Source organism: Protomyctophum bolini, assembly GCF_963924005.1.
Source record: "Protomyctophum bolini genome assembly, chromosome: 2".
Taxonomy (NCBI): Eukaryota; Metazoa; Chordata; class Actinopteri; order Myctophiformes; family Myctophidae; genus Protomyctophum; species Protomyctophum bolini.
Genome location: NC_137863.1, coordinates 335,001 through 355,000, shown reverse-complemented (window position 1 = coordinate 355,000; position 20,000 = coordinate 335,001). Strand labels below are relative to the sequence as shown.

Here is a 20,000-nt window from a genome sequence, read left to right as displayed (position 1 = left end):
AGATAGGGTTAGAGAGAGGAGAGGAGAGGAGAGGAGAGGAGAGGAGAGGAGAGGAGAGGATACATAGGGTTTAATACAGTTAGATGGACCTCCTGTTACACACTTCAGCAGACAGTGTTACACACTTCAGTACCATGGATAGCTCCCACACATTGTTACACACTTCAGCACCATGGATAGCTCCTACACTGTTACACACTTCAGCACCATGGATAGCTCCTACACAATGTTACATACTTCAGCACCATGGATAGCTCCTACACTGTTACACACTTCAGCACCATGGATAGCTCCTACACTGTTACACACTTCAGCACCATGGATAGCTCCTACACAGTGTTACACACTTCAGCACCATGGATAGCTCCCACACAGTGTCACACACTTCAGCACCATGGATAGCTCCTACACAGTGCTACACACTTCAGCACCATGGATAGCTCCTACACAGTGTTACACACTTCAGCACCATGGATAGCTCCCACACAGTGTTACACACTTCAGCACAATGGATAGCTCCTACACAGTTACTTCAGCACCGTGGATAGCTCCTACACAGTTACTTCAGCACCATGGATAGCTCCTACACAGTTACTTCAGCACCATGGATAGCTCCTACACAGTTACTTCAGCACCATGGATAGATCCTACAGTGTTACACACTTCAGCACCATGGATAGCTCCTACACAGTTACTTCAGCACCATGGATAGCTCCCACAGTGTTACACACTTCAGCACCATGAATAGCTCCTACACTGTTTTTTTTAGGTTTATTTATTTAGCATATAGTACAAAAAATAGACAATAACATATCAAAGAAACAAAAATACAATGCAAGGAAAGGAAGAAGCCAGAAGGCTTATATGGAATCCTGTCCTCTCTCTCTCTCTCTCTCTCTCTCTCTCTGTGTAATGTAAAGTGGATGTCTCTCACCCTCCTCCTCTCTCGCTCTGTGTCTCTCTCTCTCTCTCTGTAATGTAAAGTGGATGTCTCTCACCCTCCTCCTCCCTCCCTCTCTCTCTCTCTCTCTCTCTCTCTCTCTCTCTCTCTCTCTCTCTCTCTCTCTCTCTGTGTAATGTAAAGTGAATGTCTCTCACCCTCCTCCTCAGCAGAGTACACCTCTCTCCACAGCAGTCTGTGTTTCAGGTCATCTTTAGGAGCGTAGAGGTACGTGTTGAGACCCCAGGCCTGCATCCTGGTAGAGAGACATTCACAATGCATTAGAGAGAGAGACACGTTCCACACTGCCCGGGCTCTGGACAGGGGCCCCTGACCCTAGCTCTGGTCAGGGCCCCTGACCCTAGCTCTGGTCAGGGCCCCTGACCAGGGCTAGGGTCAGGGCCCTGTCCAACCGCCCTAAAGACGACCATTCCTGCATCGAGTGATCTTGGTACATAGAAAAGGATCAATTAAAGATTCTGACTCATGTTTGTTTTGATTGTGTAAACGTATGTTTTCTCATGCCAATAAAGCCCTTTGAATTGAATTGTGTGATCTATTTATAATGCATGAGGTCACTTCATGTAATCCAGACGGTGGAGCTCTCTCTCTCTCTCTCTCTCTCTCTCTCTCTCTCTCTCTCTCTAATAATGTAATGCATTGTGAATGTCTCTCTACCAGGATGCAGGCCTGGGGTCTCTCTCTCTCTCTAATGATGTAATGCATTGTGAATGTCTCTCTACCAGGATGCAGGCCTGGGGTCTCTCTCTCTAATGCATTGTGAATGTCTCTCTACCAGGATGCAGGCCTGGGGTCTCTCTCTCTCTAATGCATTGTGAATGTCTCTCTACCAGGATGCAGGCCTGGGGTCTCTCTCTCTCTTTCTAATAATGTAATGCATTGTTAATGTCTCTCTACCAGGATGCAGGCCTGGGGTCTCTCTCTCTCTCTCTCTAATGTAATGCATTGTGAATGTCTCTCTACCAGGATGCAGGCCTGGGGTCTCTCTCTCTAATGCATTGTGAATGTCTCTCTACCAGGATGCAGGCCTGGTAGAGAGACATTCGCAGTGTGGAACGTGTATGTCGAATTAGAAGTCGGTGGGGTGAATTACAGACATGATTACAGACGTTCACACACACACACACACACACACACACACACACGCACACGCACACGCACACGCACACACAGCATTTATAGTTAAATTTCCTACACAGATGGTGTGTGTGTGTGTGTGTGTGTGTGTGTGTGTGTGTGTCGCCCCCACAAAGGCTGCTACACACACACACACACACACACAGACACACACACACACACACACACACACACACACACTCCTCAGCCAAATGTATCCAAGCCAGTCTGAATGGAGGCCATGTTGTCACGTGCTGTTGTCACATGTTGTCACATGTTGTCACGTGTTGTCACATGTTGTCACATGTTGTCACATGTTGTCACGTGTTGTCACATGTTGTCACATGTTGTCACATGTCATGTTGTTAAGGGAGAAAGTGCTAAATGAGAGTCTCTATTTTTACTCTCTCTCACTCTGAAAAGAAACGGAATGTTGCACACACACACACACACACACACACACACACACACACACACACACACCAGCCCACGCACGCACGCACCCACGCTGGTACTGTATATGGTTTAGTTCAGATTATGGTACAGTGATTTGTTTGTAATGTGTGACTGTATAACTTACCATTGGAAGAGAACTCTCCGTTGGTTTGTAGACCAAGGCCTCCCATAGAAACCTGGAGGGTGTGCACGCACACACGCACGCACACACGCACACACGCACGCGCACACACACACACACACACACACACACACACACACACACACACACACACACACACACACACACACACACACACACACACACACACAAGAGACTAGATTAAAGCAAGAAAAGTGTGATTCTTACGTCCACGCCAAAAATAGCAAATCTGCAGCTCTGCTATTTTTGGTGCACATGTGTGACAATTTAGCAAAGGTTGGCTGTACGAGAGAGGAGGAACACTCCAGTAGCTAAATAGTCACTGATGGTTCAACAGATAGATATTATAATTTATAAATACCCACTAGACTCCAGATCAGCTGAACCCCAACGCACTATAGGGAGACTCCAGATCAGCTGAACCCCAACGCACTATAGGGAGACTCCAGATCAGTTGAAAAAATAGCAAAAAATTGCCGATCTACAAGCTCAAAATGTGCAATGTTTGAATTGAAATCCTGAATAATATTGTGTTTTGCTATTTTTAGGAATCCTGAAAAGTATAATTTTGATTGAATTTTAAATGCATTTAGTTATACTTAAATACAAATACATTGGACATATATATATATTTTTTAATACTAGTCATTAAGCTACTAATTTAAAAGTGGGTCATGTTTGGAGTAACAGCTGGAACCAATACCAAATATATACATACTGTGACGGCCCGAAATGGTCCCCGAGCCGTCTGTTCGTGACACCTGTCAGATCACCCCTGGGAAACGCCTATTCTAAAATGCCTCGTTGTTTGCGCCGGTGCGGAGCCTGACAGAGAGACAGTGTGTGTGTGTGTGTGTGTGTGTGTGTGTGTGTGTGTGTGTGTGTGTGTGTGTGTGTGTGTGTGAGAGAGAGAGAGAGAGAGAGAGAGAGAGAGACTGAACTGAACGAGGAAGTGTCGTTTTGCTCCGTAACGTGGCGTAGCCTCGGGCGTTGATCGAACCTGCTGCAGAGCTACAAACAAACAACCGTTCCAACGGACGACAATATTTAACGGACAACTATAAACTACAATGATCCCCGCATCGATCTTGACCTGCCCCTGTCACCTAGCTGTCACCCATCACACACGGAGCAGTGGTATTTCCCCCCTTAATTATTTCAAGCCTGTTTTGTTTGTTGTTTTGGAGACTATTAAAGAGCCGCTCTGCTCGGACAGACGGACTAGCCTATGGGCTATACTTTCATTTACTAACATCCACGTTGCGTCTGCGCTGCGTGGATCCGGAACAATATCAACAGTTATTTATTTATTTATTTATGAACTGCGCACTATAAACTGCAAACGGTTGACATATAAATCATGGTTTGAGAGTGAAGGTTACGTGTGTAACCCCAGTCCTTGTGTTTGAGCTACATTTTTTTTGTTGCTTTTTGGTTTATTTACAAACATTTCAGACTGGTGCTTTTTTTTGTGAACTGTGATGAACCGAAGTATTGCTGTTGATTGAAAGCTCAATATAATTCTTGAGAGTTGACAAAGTGTTGGTGGTGTTTTATTCTTGGGTCCTGTGTTGGTTCCGGTTGACCCAGATGAGGAAGAACTCATAATAAAGGAGAAATAACATTCTCTGCAGGCTAGAATCTAGATCTATACCTGGCACCCCTAAGACAATTAACCATTTAACTGTGGAAACCGTTACAGTAGGCATAGGTATAATGCATACATATGATAGTATAATGATATTTAATACATGCATATGATAGTATAATTTTATATAATACATACATATGATAGTATAATGCAATTACAATGTATTTATTGTAATTGCATTTCTTATATATCAGACGCTCTTAATCCACTACATAAAATGCAATTTCTAGTGCTGTCTATACGTAACATGCTGTAAGGCTTAGAGAACATTGTTGTGTTGTAACCCCAACATTGTGCTGTCTCTACGTAACATGCTGTAAGGCTTAGAGAACATTGTTGTGTTGTAACCCCAACATTGTGCTGTCTCTACGTAACATGCTGTAAGGCTTAGAGAACATTGTTGTGTTGTAACCCCAACATTGTGCTGTCTCTACGTAACATGCTGTAAGGCTTAGAGAACATTGTTCGTTGTGTTGAAACCCCAACATTGTGAATGAGGGTGTTTTGTAAGGGACGTTTCTATTGGCTCGTAATAGGCTGATAGTGTTTCATGCTCCATCTGTGGTATTTTGGAATGTTCTGTAAGTTGTAAATATAAAAATAGCTCTCGCCGGTTTAAGAGCTTTATGAAATAAATAAGAAAGTAATTAACTCTATACGATCACATGATTGTACTTTGCCTCAGGAGAGGAAAATTATTTCCATGCTGCAGATTTGTGTATACTGCATGTGTATTGTATGTGTACTGTATGCTTCTGCTGCTAGACTAGTGAGTTTGTAGTTCTGACTGCAATGGGAAGTTCATTCCATATAGTTTAGATTGGGAGTGAGTCTGTAGTTCTGACTGCAATGGGAAGTTCATTCCATAGTTTAGATTGGGAGTGAGTCTGTAGTTCTGACTGCAATGGGAAGTTCATTCCATATAGTTTAGATTGGGAGTGAGTCTGTAGTTCTGACTGCAATGGGACCATTGAGAGCTTTATAGACAAGTAAAATAATTTTAAAAGAAATCCTAAAAACAACCGGAAGCCAGTGCAGTGATGCCAAAACTGGAGTGATATGTTCTCTCATCTTAGTTCTAGTTAAAACTCTGGCTGCTGCATTTTGGACAAATTGTAATCTGTCAGTTGTTTTCTTAACCTAACCTAACCTAACCCACATGATAGTATAATGTATATAAATACATGATAGCATAATGGTATATAAATACATGATAGTATAATGTATATAAATACATGATAGCATAATGGTATATAGGTCAAGCATATAATTATATTCATGCAGGAACAACTTGGGGGGGGGGGGCATCACATGACCATAATCTCTAGGGGGGGGGCATCACATGATCATAATCTATTTTTTCACAACAATAAATAAACAATGTGACATGCTTTATATCAGAGCACGGACCCCCATCTGACCACGCCCCCATGTTGTATTGATTGAATGATCATTAGATCAGACTACAGACTGATCTGTCTGTCTGTGGCTCATTGTGACCTGCAGACTACAGACTGTCTGTCTGTCTGTCTGTCTGTCTGTCTGTCTGTCTGTGGTTCATTGTGACCTGCAGACTACACTCTCACTAGCCTTATAGATTTAGACTCGAGTCTAGAGTGTGTCTCAATATAGGCTAGTAGACTCTCAACAGAGACCTGTCACGTGTATTAAGGGTCCATTTGGTTCCGTTTAGTACTGAGGCTATATATATACCCCTCAGTACAGACCTGTATAAGGGTCCATTTGGTTCCGTGTTTACAGTACAGACTGAGGCTAAACCCTGTAGCCTATAAGGGTCCATTTGGTTAATAGTACAGGCTGTCTTACCTTCCACCACGCCGCACAGGAAGCGCTGTCTCTCCTCCATGCTGTCCTGCATCCACGCTCAGAGACAACGAGGCGACGCGCCGCTATGCCCGCCGTGGAGGCTCAGTTCCTGGGCGAGACGGGATGCTTCATGCCGCCGCCTCTCTCTCTCTGTGTGTGTGTGTGTGTGTGTGTGTGTGTGTGTGTGTGTGTGTGTGTGTGTGTGTGTGTGTGTGTGTGTGGTCGCGTTGTGAAGCTCTATAGTTAGTATAGTAGACTGCCTGAGAAGCAGCACATGGGCGCCACTTGGTGGAATTGTTGGGCAGTGCAGGTACATACATGATCAGCTTGGATTGAATGGGTTTTGATTGATTGGACATTTTATTTCACACTACAGTATGTAGAATGGATACATTTCATTATATTTCACAGTGTGTAGAATGGATACATTTCATTATATTTCACAGTGTGTAGAATGGATACATTTCATTATATTTCACAGTATGTAGAATGGATACATTTCATTATATTTCACAGTATGTAGAATGGGTGCATTTCATTATATTTCACAGTATGTAGAATGGGTGCATTTCATTATATTTCACAGTATGTAGAATGGGTGCATTTCATTATATTTCACAGTATGCAGAATGGGTGCATTTCATTATATTTCACAGTATGTAGAATGGGTACATTTCATTATATTTCACATTATGTAGAATGGGTACATTTCATTATATTTCACAGTATGTAGAATGGGTACATTTCATTATATTTCACAGTATGCAGAATGGGTATATTTCACAGTATGTAGAATGGGTACATTTCATTATATTTGACAGTATGTAGAATGGGTACATTTCATTATATTTCACAGTATGTAGAATGGGTACATTTCATTATATTTCACAGTATGTAGAATGGGTGCGTTTCATTATATTTCACAGTATGCAGAATGGGTGCATTTCATTATATTTCACAGTATGTAGAATGGGTACATTTCATTATATTTCACAGTATGCAGAATGGGTATATTTGACAGTATGTAGAATGGGTACATTTCATTATATTTGACAGTATGTAGAATGGGTACATTTCATTATATTTCACAGTATGTAGAATGGGTACATTTCATTATATTTCACAGTATGTAGAATGGGTACATTTCATTATATTTCACAGTATGTAGAATGGGTACATTTCATTATATTTCACAGTATGTAGAATGGGTACATTTCATTATATTTCACAGTATGTAGAATGGTTACATTTCATTATATTTCACAGTATGTAGAATGGGTACATTTCATTATATTTCACAGTATGTAGAATGGATACATTTCATTATATTTCACAGTATGTAGAATGGGTACATTTCATTATATTTCACAGTATGTAGAATGGGTACATTTCATTATATTTCACAGTGTGTAGAATGGGTACATTTCATTATATTTCACAGTACTGTATGTAGAATGGGTACATTTCATTATTTCACAGTACTGTATGTAGAATGGGTACATTTCATTATATTTCACAGTATGTAGAATGGGTGCATTTCATTATATTTCACAGTATGTAGAATGGGTACATTTCATTATTTCACAGTATGTAGAATGGGTGCATTTCATTATATTTCACAGTATGTAGAATGGGTACATTTCATTATATTTCACAGTATGTAGAATGGGTACATTTAATTATATTTCACAATATGTAGAATGGGTACATTTCATTATATTTCACAGTATGTAGAATGGGTACATTTCATTATATTTCACAGTATGTAGAATGGGTACATTTCATTATTTCACAGTATGTAGAATGGGTGCATTTCATTATATTTCACAGCATGTAGAATGGGTACATTTCATTATATTTCACAATATGTAGAATGGGTACATTTCATTATATTTCACAGTATGTAGAATGGGTGCATTTCATTATATTTCACAGTATGTAGAATGGGTACATTTCATTATATTTCACAGTATGTAGAATGGGTGCATTTCATTATATTTCACAGTATGTAGAATGGGTACATGTCATTATTTCACAGTATGTAGAATGGGTACATTTCATTATTTCACAGTATGTAGAATGGGTACATTTCATTATATTTCACAGTATGTAGAATGGGTGCATTTCATTATATTTCACAGTGTGTAGAATGGGTACATTTCATTATATTTCACAGTACTGTATGTAGAATGGGTACATTTCATTATTTCACAGTATGTAGAATGGGTACATTTAATTATATTTCACAGTATGTAGAATGGGTACATTTCATTATATTTCACAGTATGTAGAATGGGTACATTTCATTATTTCACAGTATGTAGAATGGGTACATGTCATTATTTCACAGTATGTAGAATGGGTACATTTCATTATATTTCACAGTATGTAGAATGGGTGCATTTCATTATATTTCACAGTATGTAGAATGGGTACATTTCATTATATTTCACAGTATGTAGAATGGGTGCGTTTCATTATATTTCACAGTATGTAGAATGGGTACATTTCATTATTTCACAGTATGTAGAATGGGTACATTTCATTATTTCACAGTATGTAGCATGGGTACATTTCATTATTTCACAGTATGTAGAATGGGTACATTTCATTATTTCACAGTATGTAGAATGGATACATTTCATGGTGGTTTATCCTCTCCTATACACATTTAATGTTTGTCTTTAGTGTGGTTTATCCTCTCCTATACACATTTAATGTTTGTCTTTAGTGTGGTTTATCCGGTGCTATGTATGGGTATGCCGTGCATGGTATTGATTTCTAGAGTGTGCGAGTTTGTAGAATCAGCGTCAGGTCTAAATTTCTAAATGGATTAAAAGTTGTAAACCTCTTGGAGTCAAGTCACATATCACATGTGGTGCTTCCTAATCTGTTGCCTTTAGCCAGGGAAGATATAGCTGCTAATCCTCTGGGGAGAGAGACAGAGACAGAGAGAGACAGAGACAGAGAGAGAGACAGACAGACAGACAGACAGAGGGGAGGACAGAAGTGGGTCTACACTGACAATAGGATAATCAACCTCTCTGGCTTGCGGATTGTGTTTTTTCTTGATTCAAGAGAACCAGGTAAGATAATATACTGAAATAAAACCGTATATTTAACATACCATATACTTAAAGGGATATTTCACCGCTGTTAGAAACTGTCACTCAATGTTAACAGTATTTGTAATATAGATAACAGCAGCATAATTTGAAATGTGCACCAGAAAAACAATGAAGTCTGTGTGTTTGACTGGATTGATGAATTGTATTCCTATAGTTCCTACAATGCCCATAATGCTTTGCTGCACCACCCCTCCTTTTGGAGAGGGGGGAGACGCTGTGTGGAGGTGTGTCTTGTAGTCCAGGAAGGAAGTGAGACCACATCAGGAGCGTAGCTGACCATTTGGTTGAACCTCACGGCCGCTCCTTATTAACCGCAGAGAAAGTTGTTATTATGAGGGTCGGCACGGCACTTTTTGGCACATTTTGTTGCCCCCTTATAAGCGTGTTGCCCTACGTGCAGTGCGTATTGTTGCCCCCCTTAATTAACCCATTCTGACCTGAGATCAGATTCATGCGAGGTTTCCACTGGACACACACTGGTCTGATTAACCCATTCTGACCTGAGATCAGATTCTAAAAATGTCAGTCGTTGTTCGATTTTTCAAAAAATAGCAGACCTACAAGCTCGTAGCGCGAGTGGTGAACATGTTGGTGGTGAACATGTTGGCCATGATGTTGGCCATGAATAACATTTCAACGACAATATTTTCTCCCCAGCATGTCCAATGAACGGTCGAGGGCCTCCTCTGTCACCTCTGTGGCCTCGGTCGCCTCTGTGGCCTCGGTCGCCTCTGTGGCCTCTGTCACTAGTGCAGCTGATGGTTCTACAGCCTCTGCAGATGGGTAAGAATACATCCTACTGTGTGTGTGTGGTTTTAATTTACGTAACTGGAGAAGGGCAGTGCACGGCCTCGAGTCCACGGTTCTCCAGAACCACCAGAAAAGGCTCCTCTGGTCGGGCTCTGCCAGTGGGCCTAATGAGGTCACGTCCCCTCACCTGTGTAATTTCCAGCCTCTGCCTCAGCCAATTGATTGCCACGGCAACCCCACACCTGACAATTGATTACTTAACCTTTTCACAGTCAGTTTGCACTCTTCAGACACAGCCAGATACAGAGATCTCCATGTGGGACACAGACAGACAGACAGACAGACAGACAGACAGACAGACAGACAGACAGACAGACAGACAGACAGACAGACAGACAGACAGACAGACAGACAGACAGACAGACAGACAGACAGATACAGAGATCTCCATGTGGGACACAGACTGACAGACAGACAGACAGATACAGAGATCTCCATGTGGGACACAGACTGACAGACAGACAGATACAGAGATCTCCATGTGGGACACAGACAGAATGACCTACTGAGGAGAGAGAGAGGGGTGAGAGACACAGGACAGAATTGGACAAATATGACAGCTCTAGTTGTTCTGTTATTGTCCATCTACAGTTATAGGTGTTCTGTTATTGCTATAATCTACAGTTATTGGTTGTTCTGTTATTGTCCATCTACAGTTATAGGTGTTCTGTTATTGGTTGTTCTGTTATTGTCCATCTACAGTTATAGGTGTTCTGTTATTGCTATAATCTACAGTTATTGGTTGTTCTGTTATTGTCCATCTACAGTTATAGGTGTTCTGTTATTGCTATAATCTACAGTTATTGGTTGTTCTGTTATTGTCCATCTACAGTTATAGGTGTTCTGTTATTGCTATAATCTACAGTCATTGGTTGTTCTGTTATTGTCCATCTACAGTTCTAGGTGTTCTGTTGTTGGTTGTTCTGTTATTGTCCATCTACAGTTCTAGTTGTTCTGTTATTGGTTGTTCTGTTATTGTCCATCTACAGTTCTAGGTGTTCTGTTATTGGTTGTTCTGTTATTGTCTATAATCTACAGAGCCCAGAGGCCGAAGAAATCATCCAAGAAGGGAAAGAAAGACGCAGAGAAAATGACCAAAGTTTACAACTCTGTCCTGAACAGTGTGTTTGGAGCTGTAAGTACTATTAATACTACTAATACTACTACTACTAATCCTGAACAGTGTGTTTGTAGCTGTAAGTACACTATATACTATATATTGCTGTTCTAATACTAATAACTAAACTTTGTGCTTGCGTGCGTGCGTGCGTGCGTGCGTCTACGCTAGTCATTTGAACACCTTTTGTTTTGTCTCTCTGTAGGACAGAGAACTGACAGTAAAGTATTATATCATAATTATCATATTGTTGTATTGTCTCTCTGTAGGACAGAGAACTGACAGTAAAGTATTATATCATAATTATCATATTGTTGTATTGTCTCTCTGTAGGAAAGAGAACTGACAGTAAAGTATTATTATATCATAATTATCATATTGTTGTGTTGTCTCTCTGTAGGAAAGAGAACTGACAGTAAAGTATTATATCATAATTATCATATTGTTGTTTTGTCTCTCTGTAGGACAGAGAACTGACAGTAAAGTATTATATTATCATAATTATCATATTGTTGTTTTGTCTCTCTGTAGGACAGAGAACTGACAGTAAAGTATTACGAGTAAGACGCGCGAACGCGGGAAGCGAACGCAGATCGTAAATTGCAATAACAATTAGAATAAATTACGAATTAGTGTCACTCAGCTCCATATATGGGCACAAAAGGGGCCAGGTCCACAACAAACAAATCACTGGCCCCTTTTGTGCCCATATATGGAGCTGAGTGGACCTGGCCCCTTTTGTGCCCATATATGGAGCTGAGTGATTGCTGATGCAACACACTCCATATTTGGATAGCGGGACAGACACACGGACAGACAGACAGACAGACAGACAGACAGACAGACAGACACAGACACACACAGACATGATCTGCTAGGTCTCATAGTAAGTGCTCACTGCATTCGCAATAATATCATAATTATCATATTGTTGTTTTGTCTCTCTGTAGGACAGAGAACTGTCAGTAAAGTATTATATCATAATTATCATATTGTTGTATTGTCTCTCTGTAGGACAGAGAACTGACAGTAAAGTATTATAATATCATAATGATCATATTGTTGTATTGTCTCTCTGTAGGACAGAGAACTGACAGTAAAGTATTATATCATAATTATCATATTGTTGTATTGTCTCTCTGTAGGAAAGATAACTGACAGTAAAGTATTATATCATAATTATCATATTGTTGTATTGTCTCTCTGTAGGAAAGAGAACTGACAGTAAAGTATTATATCATAATTATCATATTGTTGTATTGTCTCTCTGTAGGACAGAGAACTGACAGTAAAGTATTATAATATCATAATGATCATATTGTTGTATTGTCTCTCTGTAGGACAGAGAACTGACAGTAAAGTATTATATCATAATTATCATATTGTTGTATTGTCTCTCTGTAGGACAGAGAACTGACAGTAAAGTATTATAATATCATAATGATCATATTGTTGTATTGTCTCTCTGTAGGACAGAGAACTGACAGTAAAGTATTATAATATCATAATGATCATATTGTTGTATTGTCTCTCTGTAGGACAGAGAACTGACAGTAAAGTATTATATCATAATTATCATATTGTTGTATTGTCTCTCTGTAGGAAAGAGAACTGGCTCAAGCTGAATTAGACGGTGAGTGTTGTCATGTTCAATATTTAAAGTCATCACAGAACTGTTTACTTAAATGTATTAACTGTTTGTCACAGAGCTGTTGTTAGACCTGTTGTTAGAATCACCTGTTTAAACGTGTGGTGTGATGGTGTGATGTGATGTGATGATGTGATGATGATGATGTCATGTGATGGTGTGATGTCATGTGATGGTGTTATGTGATGGTGTGATGTCATGTGATGATATAAATAGAATAGAATAAATAAATAATAAATTACGAATTAGTGTCACTCAGCTCCATATATGGGCACAAAAGGGGCCACCTTGTGGTTATCATCGATCCACCGCCGCCCCCATGTAGACCTGACGAAGATCTGTGAAGATCGAAACGTTGTCGATTCAATAAAGTTATTCTTTACCAAAAGAACGGTGTGCGGGCCCTACCTCCTTCCATAATTGCCTTATTGGCCCTGGTGTGATGTGATGTCATGTGATGTCATGTGATGTTGTGATGTCATGTCTCTGTCACAGAGCTGGCCGAGGCCTTCAAGGAGTTCTCCGTGGACGCGTACCTGAACTACAAAGACGTGGCCGAGTGTATGAGGACCATGGGATACATGCCCACGGAGATGGAGCTGCTGGAGATAGTTCAGCAGATCAAGATGAGGAGTGAGTTTAACCTGTTTATATTAAACTAACAACAACATGAGGACCATGGGATACATGCCCACGGAGATGGAGCTGCTGGAGATAGTTCAGCAGATCAAGATGAGGAGTGAGTTTAACCTGTTTATATTAAACTAACAACAACATGAGGACCATGGGATACATGCCCACGGAGATGGAGCTGCTGGAGATAGTTCAGCAGATCAAGATGAGGAGTGAGTTAACCTGTTGATATTAAACTAACAACAACATAAGTGAGTCTATAGATATGTTATTATATAACTAACATGAGGAGTGAGTTTATGGATCTTTTATTATATAACTAACAACATAAGGAGTGAGTTTATAGATCTGTTATGATATAGTGAGTTAATAGGGTTCTCTAAATGAACTGAGAAACATGAGGTACAATGTCTGTATGCACAGACAGTGGCAGGCTGCCCGCACACATTCGTCCACCAGAGGTTGCTGTCGTGTATGTGTATACTACTATGTCACTCTGTCTGCAAGCAGTTCTTTTTTTTAATGATTACTTTCACCCGCATTAAGACTTTTTCAAGATTATAAGACTTATAATACCACCCCCTTTTTTTAGGATATTTCCACTGGGGGAAAAACGTAGTCTTAGTGTATATTCAGGCCAGTAGGGTATTGTCTTGTGTTGCTGTCTCTGCAACTGAACACTCCTGATTGGTTGGTGTCTCTGTAACTGAACACTCCTGATTGGTTGGTGTCTCTGTAACTGAACACTCCTGATTGGTTGGTGTCTCTGTAACTGAACACTCCTGCATGCTGTGATTGGTCGGTGTCCACAGTGGGCGGCCTGATGGACCTTGATGACTGGATTGAGCTGATGGGACCGAGGATGATGGGAGAGACGGCTGGGATGATGGGGTTAAAGGAGCTGGAGTCAGCCTTCCAACAGGTTAGACCTTTAACCTTTAACCTTTAACCTGACCCTAACCCTGGGATGATGGGGTTAAAGGAGCTGGAGTCAGCCTTCCAACAGGTTAGACCTTTAACCTTTAACCTTTAACCTGACCCTAACCCTGGGATGATGGGGTTAAAGGAGCTGGAGTCAGCCTTCCAACAGGTTAGACCTTTAACCTTTAAACTTTAACCTGACCCTAACCCTGGGATGATGGGGTTGAAGGAGCTGGAGTCAGCCTTCCAACAGGTTAGACCTTTAACCTTTAACCTTTAACCTGACCCTAACCCTGGGATGATGGGGCTGAAGGAGCTGGAGTCAGCCTTCTCTCTCTCTCTCTCTCTCTCTCTCTCCAGTTTGACACAGACGGAGATGGGAGGATCTCCATGGACGAGATGAAGGAAGCGGTGCGTTCTCTTCTGGGCGAGAAGCTGAAGAAAGGCGAGCTGGAGGAGACCATGAAGGAGCTGGACATCAACGCAGACGGAGACATCGACTTCGAGGGTGAGGAACGGATACTATGGTCCTCTATTAGCCTAGAGCGCCCCCTAGAGATAGTAATATCACAGCAGATACTATATATAGCCTTGTACTGGATATCTTAAACTAAGTGTTTGCTGTTGATTACAGCAAAGCTTTCATCCCATCCTCGTCGCCATATATGTCGTAGATTAAATTATCTTCCAAAGATGAAGGAATGACAAAGTTCTTCAGGGTGAAGTATTGAGGATGTATTGAGAAGATTCAGCAGAGAAACAACATACAGAGAGTGAGGAACAGGAACAGGCCTCCTCCTTGCCTGTTCCAGCAGCCCCTCCGGACACAAGCCTCCTCAACCCTATTCTCAGACAGTCCTTATAGTCTTGTTCTAACAGAGATGCCACACTGAATGTCCATATAAGGATCTGCGCTAAACATAAGGGCGACACACAAATAAGTATACCTTTGCTGACAGCGTGGAGGAGTCAAGTCAGTTAGATTGACAGCTGCATGAATTAGACTGAGCACATTATTGGTGAGCAAAGAGACTTAATGGAAGGAAGATAAATACACAATAATGCATATATCTGGCACTGTATAGTTGGCATTCTAAAATTCCCATTACAGCCTAGAGCGCCCCCTAGAGATAGTAATATCACAGCACCTCTATAGAGCGTCGCCAGAGATAGATTATGCATAATGTGTGTGTGTGGAATGAGATGCGTTTCTAGAGTTTCATTTAGACCGGTGTATTATAATAATAATAATAATAATCTCTATATTATAATAGAGGTGGTTACCCAACTTCTTAGCCTGTGATTGAAAAGAATATATATATAAATGCCAGTAATTTCTTGTTATATTTCAGTTATTTGTCATAATTATAAGCCTAAAAGGCAATTCAATCTGTGTGACAAGAATTAATCGTCAACTGAAATTAAAGTGTTAACGTGAAAGCTCTACTCATAATAAATGATATCCTCCTGTTGTCTTCTTTAACGTGATAAAGTGTTAACGTGAAAGCTCTACTCATAATATATCCTCCTGTTGTCTTCTTTAACGTGATAAAGTGTTAACGTGAAAGCTCTACTCATAATATATCCTCCTGTTGTCTTCTTTAACGTGATAAAGTGTTAACGTGAAAGCTCTACTCATAATATATCCTCCTGTTGTCTTCTTTAACGTGATAAAGTGTTAACGTGAAAGCTCTACTCATAATATATCCTCCTGTTGTCTTCTTTAACGTGATAAAGTGTTAACGTGAAAGCTCTACTCATAATATATCCTCCTGTTGTCTTCTTTAACGTGATAAAGTGTTAACGTGAAAGCTCTACTCATAATATATCCTCCTGTTGTCTTCTTTAACGTGATAAAGTGTTAACGTGAAAGCTCTACTCACAATATATCCTCCTGTTGTCTTCTTTAACGTGATAAAGTGTTAACGTGAAAGCTCTACTCATAATATATCCTCCTGTTGTCTTCTTTAACGTGATAAAGTGTTAACGTGAAAGCTCTACTCACAATATATCCCCCTGTTGTCGTCTTTTCAGAGTTCATGATGATGCTGTCCATCCGTTAGAGGCCCATCTACTGTACTCTTACTGTACCCTTACTGTACCCTTACCGTACCATTACCGTGATGACGCCTTGGAGCAGAGGTTGGAAATCAGCGTGGAACGACAGGCTGAGATGCAAGGGGGACTTTATTGCGGGCAAATTTGGACACTGAAGATGAGAGAAAATAAAACTTTTTCTCTCGCTAATAATCTGGAAACTCGGCGTAAAGGTGGAAGGACAGCGGAAAGAAAAAGCACGTATACGATTTTTTCTATGACGTAAAGAGAAGTTTGTGGCGGCGCGACTCATGTTGCTGCGGCTCGTGCACTCGGCACATCGAAATTTAGTTTTTCTGCTGTTCACAGTTGTAAAAATGACAAATAAACCTATCTATCTATCTATCTATGATGCTGTCCATCCGTTAGAGGCCCATCTACTGTACACATCACTAATAATAACAACAACAATAATAATTATAATAACAACAATAATAATAACAAATCACTGAATGAAATGAGGAATCTTAAGTCTTCCAGAAGTTAACTTTATTCCTAAAAACCTTTCTCTCATAAACGTGTGGCGATTGTTAAAACAAATGGAAATGATAAAAGTATAATCAGAAGAGATTATGTCACCACTCACCAATATCATATAATCAAAACCATGGCGCAGTTATATCAGGTTTTCCGTATCTCTATAGAGACGGTTTCACAGATCTGTCGATAGAAACCCCACACGGTGCAGTCATATCAGGGGAAATAAGGTCACATTTCATCACATTCTTGCCATTTTACACAGCTGGCAATTGTTACATTTTAAGGAAGTGAAGTGGTTTGTCTGTTCAAAGTGCTACAACTCAACACCAGCGTTTGGAACGATCTCTGCAAGTTTAACACTACTGGCAATTGAAACTATATATTATAATATCAAACTATATGTGCACACAATTCAGCAAAATGAATCCCCAACATGTCGGCAATACAGTAACTTGCAGAGAATTAAAGTCACAATGCCAGACAAAATAACAAATGAGAAGAAATAAATAAACAAGCTCTATAGTGGTTATTACGGATGTGGCTTCACATCTGGATTCAGTTCTTGTATCTGGAGTGGTTATTACGGATGTGGCTTCACACTGGATTCAGTTCTTGTATCTGGAGTGGTTATTACGGATGTGGCTTCACATCTGGATTCAGTTCTTGTATCTGGAGTGGTTATTACGGATGTGGCTTCACACTGGATTTAGTTCTTGTATCTGGAGTGGTTATTACGGATGTGGCTTCACATCTGGATTCAGTTCTTGTATCTGGAGTGGTTATTACGGATGTGGCTTCACATCTGGATTCAGTTCTTGTATCTGGAGTGGTTATAGTGGTTATTGCGGATGTGGCTTCAAATCTGGCCACATTGTAACATTGTCAGTGTTTTCTGCACAAAACGGATTTGTTTTTTTTAGAGAGAAAGACACTAGTTGGAGATGTCGAGATGTTTCCCATTGTGAGCACAATACGCTCTGAATCATTTGTGTTCACGCTCAAAGTAAGCAGCGAATCGTACTCCCCATAGCTCCCTGTGCTCCAATAGAAATGCTCCCCTGAGCTCCCTGTCGTCCAATACGAATGCTCCCCTAAGCTCCCTGTTGTCCAATAGGAATGCCTTCGATTAATCGATTGAAAGTTAATTGATCAGCTACCATTATGTCATCTCAAACGGCTAACCTTTAGTTCCTCTTGAGTCACGTGTTAGCTCGACTACCATCACAGGAGCTCCAAACAACATGGAAGAAACTGCAAAATAAAAGCTTACTCTAACGGCGTCTGTATCATGTGAAGAAGGAGCTTAACCCATTCTGACCTGAGATCATATTCATACGAGGTTTCCACTGATTTACACTGGTCTGATTAACCCATTCTGACCTGAGATCAGATTTTAAAAATGTCAGTCGTTCTTCGATTTTTCAAAAATAGCAAAACCTATAAGCTCGTATCGCGCCACTCGGTGGCGCGCTACGAGCTTGTAGATCTGCTATTTTTCAATAGCTAAAGCATAACATGATGCTAACACCGAAATGGGTTCCCGTTCAGAATGGGTTAATCAATCAATTAAGCTAGGAAGAAATATCACAGAAAATTAAAGATGTTTTACTACATTTTCATCACCTGGTGAATTCACTCTCAGAGATGCAGTCCTGTACCTATAGCCTGTAGACCTAGACCTAGACTGTAGACCTAGGCTAGACCTAGCTGTAGACCTAGACTAGGTACAGGACTAAAGCAGTCCGCTGCGCACGTGGGTATGTTGAAGCCAAACAGGAAGTGAGTTAGCCTGGCTAATAAGCCAGACCGTATCAGCCGTTGGCAAAAAATAAATTGCCTGCCGGAAGGATTACGGTCTGGAGAGGCTCAATTGTACGCCCATTTCCTACACCAGAGAACTGGGGCCGGCCAATCGGGACACGGTATATGCAATATGGGCGGGCTTTGGTACAGTGACTTTCAATGCTTGAGACCTTTGACTGACAGTAGCTCTGACCAATTGCATCAAAGAGAAAACGTTTGAACCCGCGCCCCCGGGAAACAAGATCCACACACAGCCTCTCCAGACTCAAATACCACACGACACACACAGCCTCTCCAGACTCAAATACCACACGACGACACACAGCCTCTCCAGACTCAAATACCACACGACACACAGCCTCTCCAGACTCAAATACCACACGACACACAGCCTCTCCAGACTCAAATACCACACGACACACAGCCTCTCCAGACTCAAACACCACACGACGACGGTGTGATTTGAGTCTGGTTTATTAGCCAGGCTAGAAGTGAGTCCCTCTACCAGGGGCAGGGGGGGGGGGGGGGGGGGGAGTTGCACCACTCAGTTCACACGGGTGTCAACCTTTTTCACTCAATGTGTTTAATTAAGCGATTGTGTCACAACGTGATGTGTTGTGAGCTAATCTTTTAAAGATAATAATAATAATAATAATAATAAATATAATAACAATAATAAATATATTTTTTCAAACATTTTGCCTAACAATGACGTGCCCAAAACAGAGACACCAAGTTTATACTGTGGTAACCATTCTGGTTTTTGTGTGTTTTTTTTTCTTTTCTTTGTGTAGAATGTATCGTATGTGTAATGTATGTTTTGTGACGCATTGGTCTGCTAATGGTTTGTAATGGTCTGCTAAAGGTGCTAACCAGGCTAGTTCAACTCTGCACTGTAATGTTAAGGTGCTAACCAGGCTAGCTCAATGCTACACTGTAAGGTAGCGTTAAGATGCTAACCAAGCTAGCTCAATGCTACACTGTAAGGTAGCGTTAAGATGCTAACCAGGCTAGCTCAACGCTACACTGTAATGTACGTTAAGGCGCTGCTTTGGACAAAAGCGCCAACTAAAACAACATTAAAAGCGCTCTCACAGCCAGGTGGCGCTACGTTAACGATGTGGGTGAGTCAGACCTTTGACACGACAACGCGTCAACGGCCTAGCGGTCCGGCCACCCAGACTGCAGTCTGCAAACGTGTCGCGGGTTC

At 40.9% G+C, this 20,000-nt stretch overlaps 3 protein-coding genes across 5 annotated transcripts in view; 1 reads left to right on the top strand and 2 right to left on the bottom strand.

The window, feature by feature from the left end:
* LOC308325584 (protein O-GlcNAcase) overlaps positions 1–6,193 on the bottom strand; it is a gene marked incomplete at both ends in the record, with an annotated part of 21,886 nt that extends 15,693 nt beyond the window's left edge. The window contains 3 exons of the mRNA XM_080778121.1: positions 1,099–1,196; positions 2,658–2,709; positions 6,154–6,193. Coding sequence (XP_080634247.1) covers positions 1,099–1,196; positions 2,658–2,709; positions 6,154–6,193 — 190 coding nt within the window. The remainder of the gene's footprint in view (positions 1–1,098; positions 1,197–2,657; positions 2,710–6,153) is intronic.
* A 3,746-nt stretch (positions 6,194–9,939) lies between these two features.
* Positions 9,940–16,473, top strand: LOC308325576 (calcium-binding protein 2-like; the record flags this gene model as incomplete). The annotated part of the gene is made up of 7 exons (XM_080778110.1): positions 9,940–10,064; positions 11,130–11,226; positions 12,811–12,841; positions 13,352–13,489; positions 14,302–14,411; positions 14,771–14,918; positions 16,445–16,473. The coding sequence occupies 7 exons, from the start codon at positions 9,940–9,942 to the stop codon at positions 16,471–16,473; spliced, it is 678 nt and encodes a 225-aa protein (XP_080634236.1).
* Positions 16,474–19,369: 2,896 nt separating this feature from the next.
* tdrd7b (tudor domain containing 7 b) overlaps positions 19,370–20,000 on the bottom strand; it is a 32,504-nt gene continuing 31,873 nt past the window's right edge. For all 3 annotated transcript variants that reach the window (XM_080781248.1, XM_080781249.1, XM_080781250.1), the window contains one exon: positions 19,370–20,000. This exon is cut by the window's right edge and continues 976 nt beyond it. The gene's annotated coding sequence lies outside the window, so the exon portion shown is untranslated.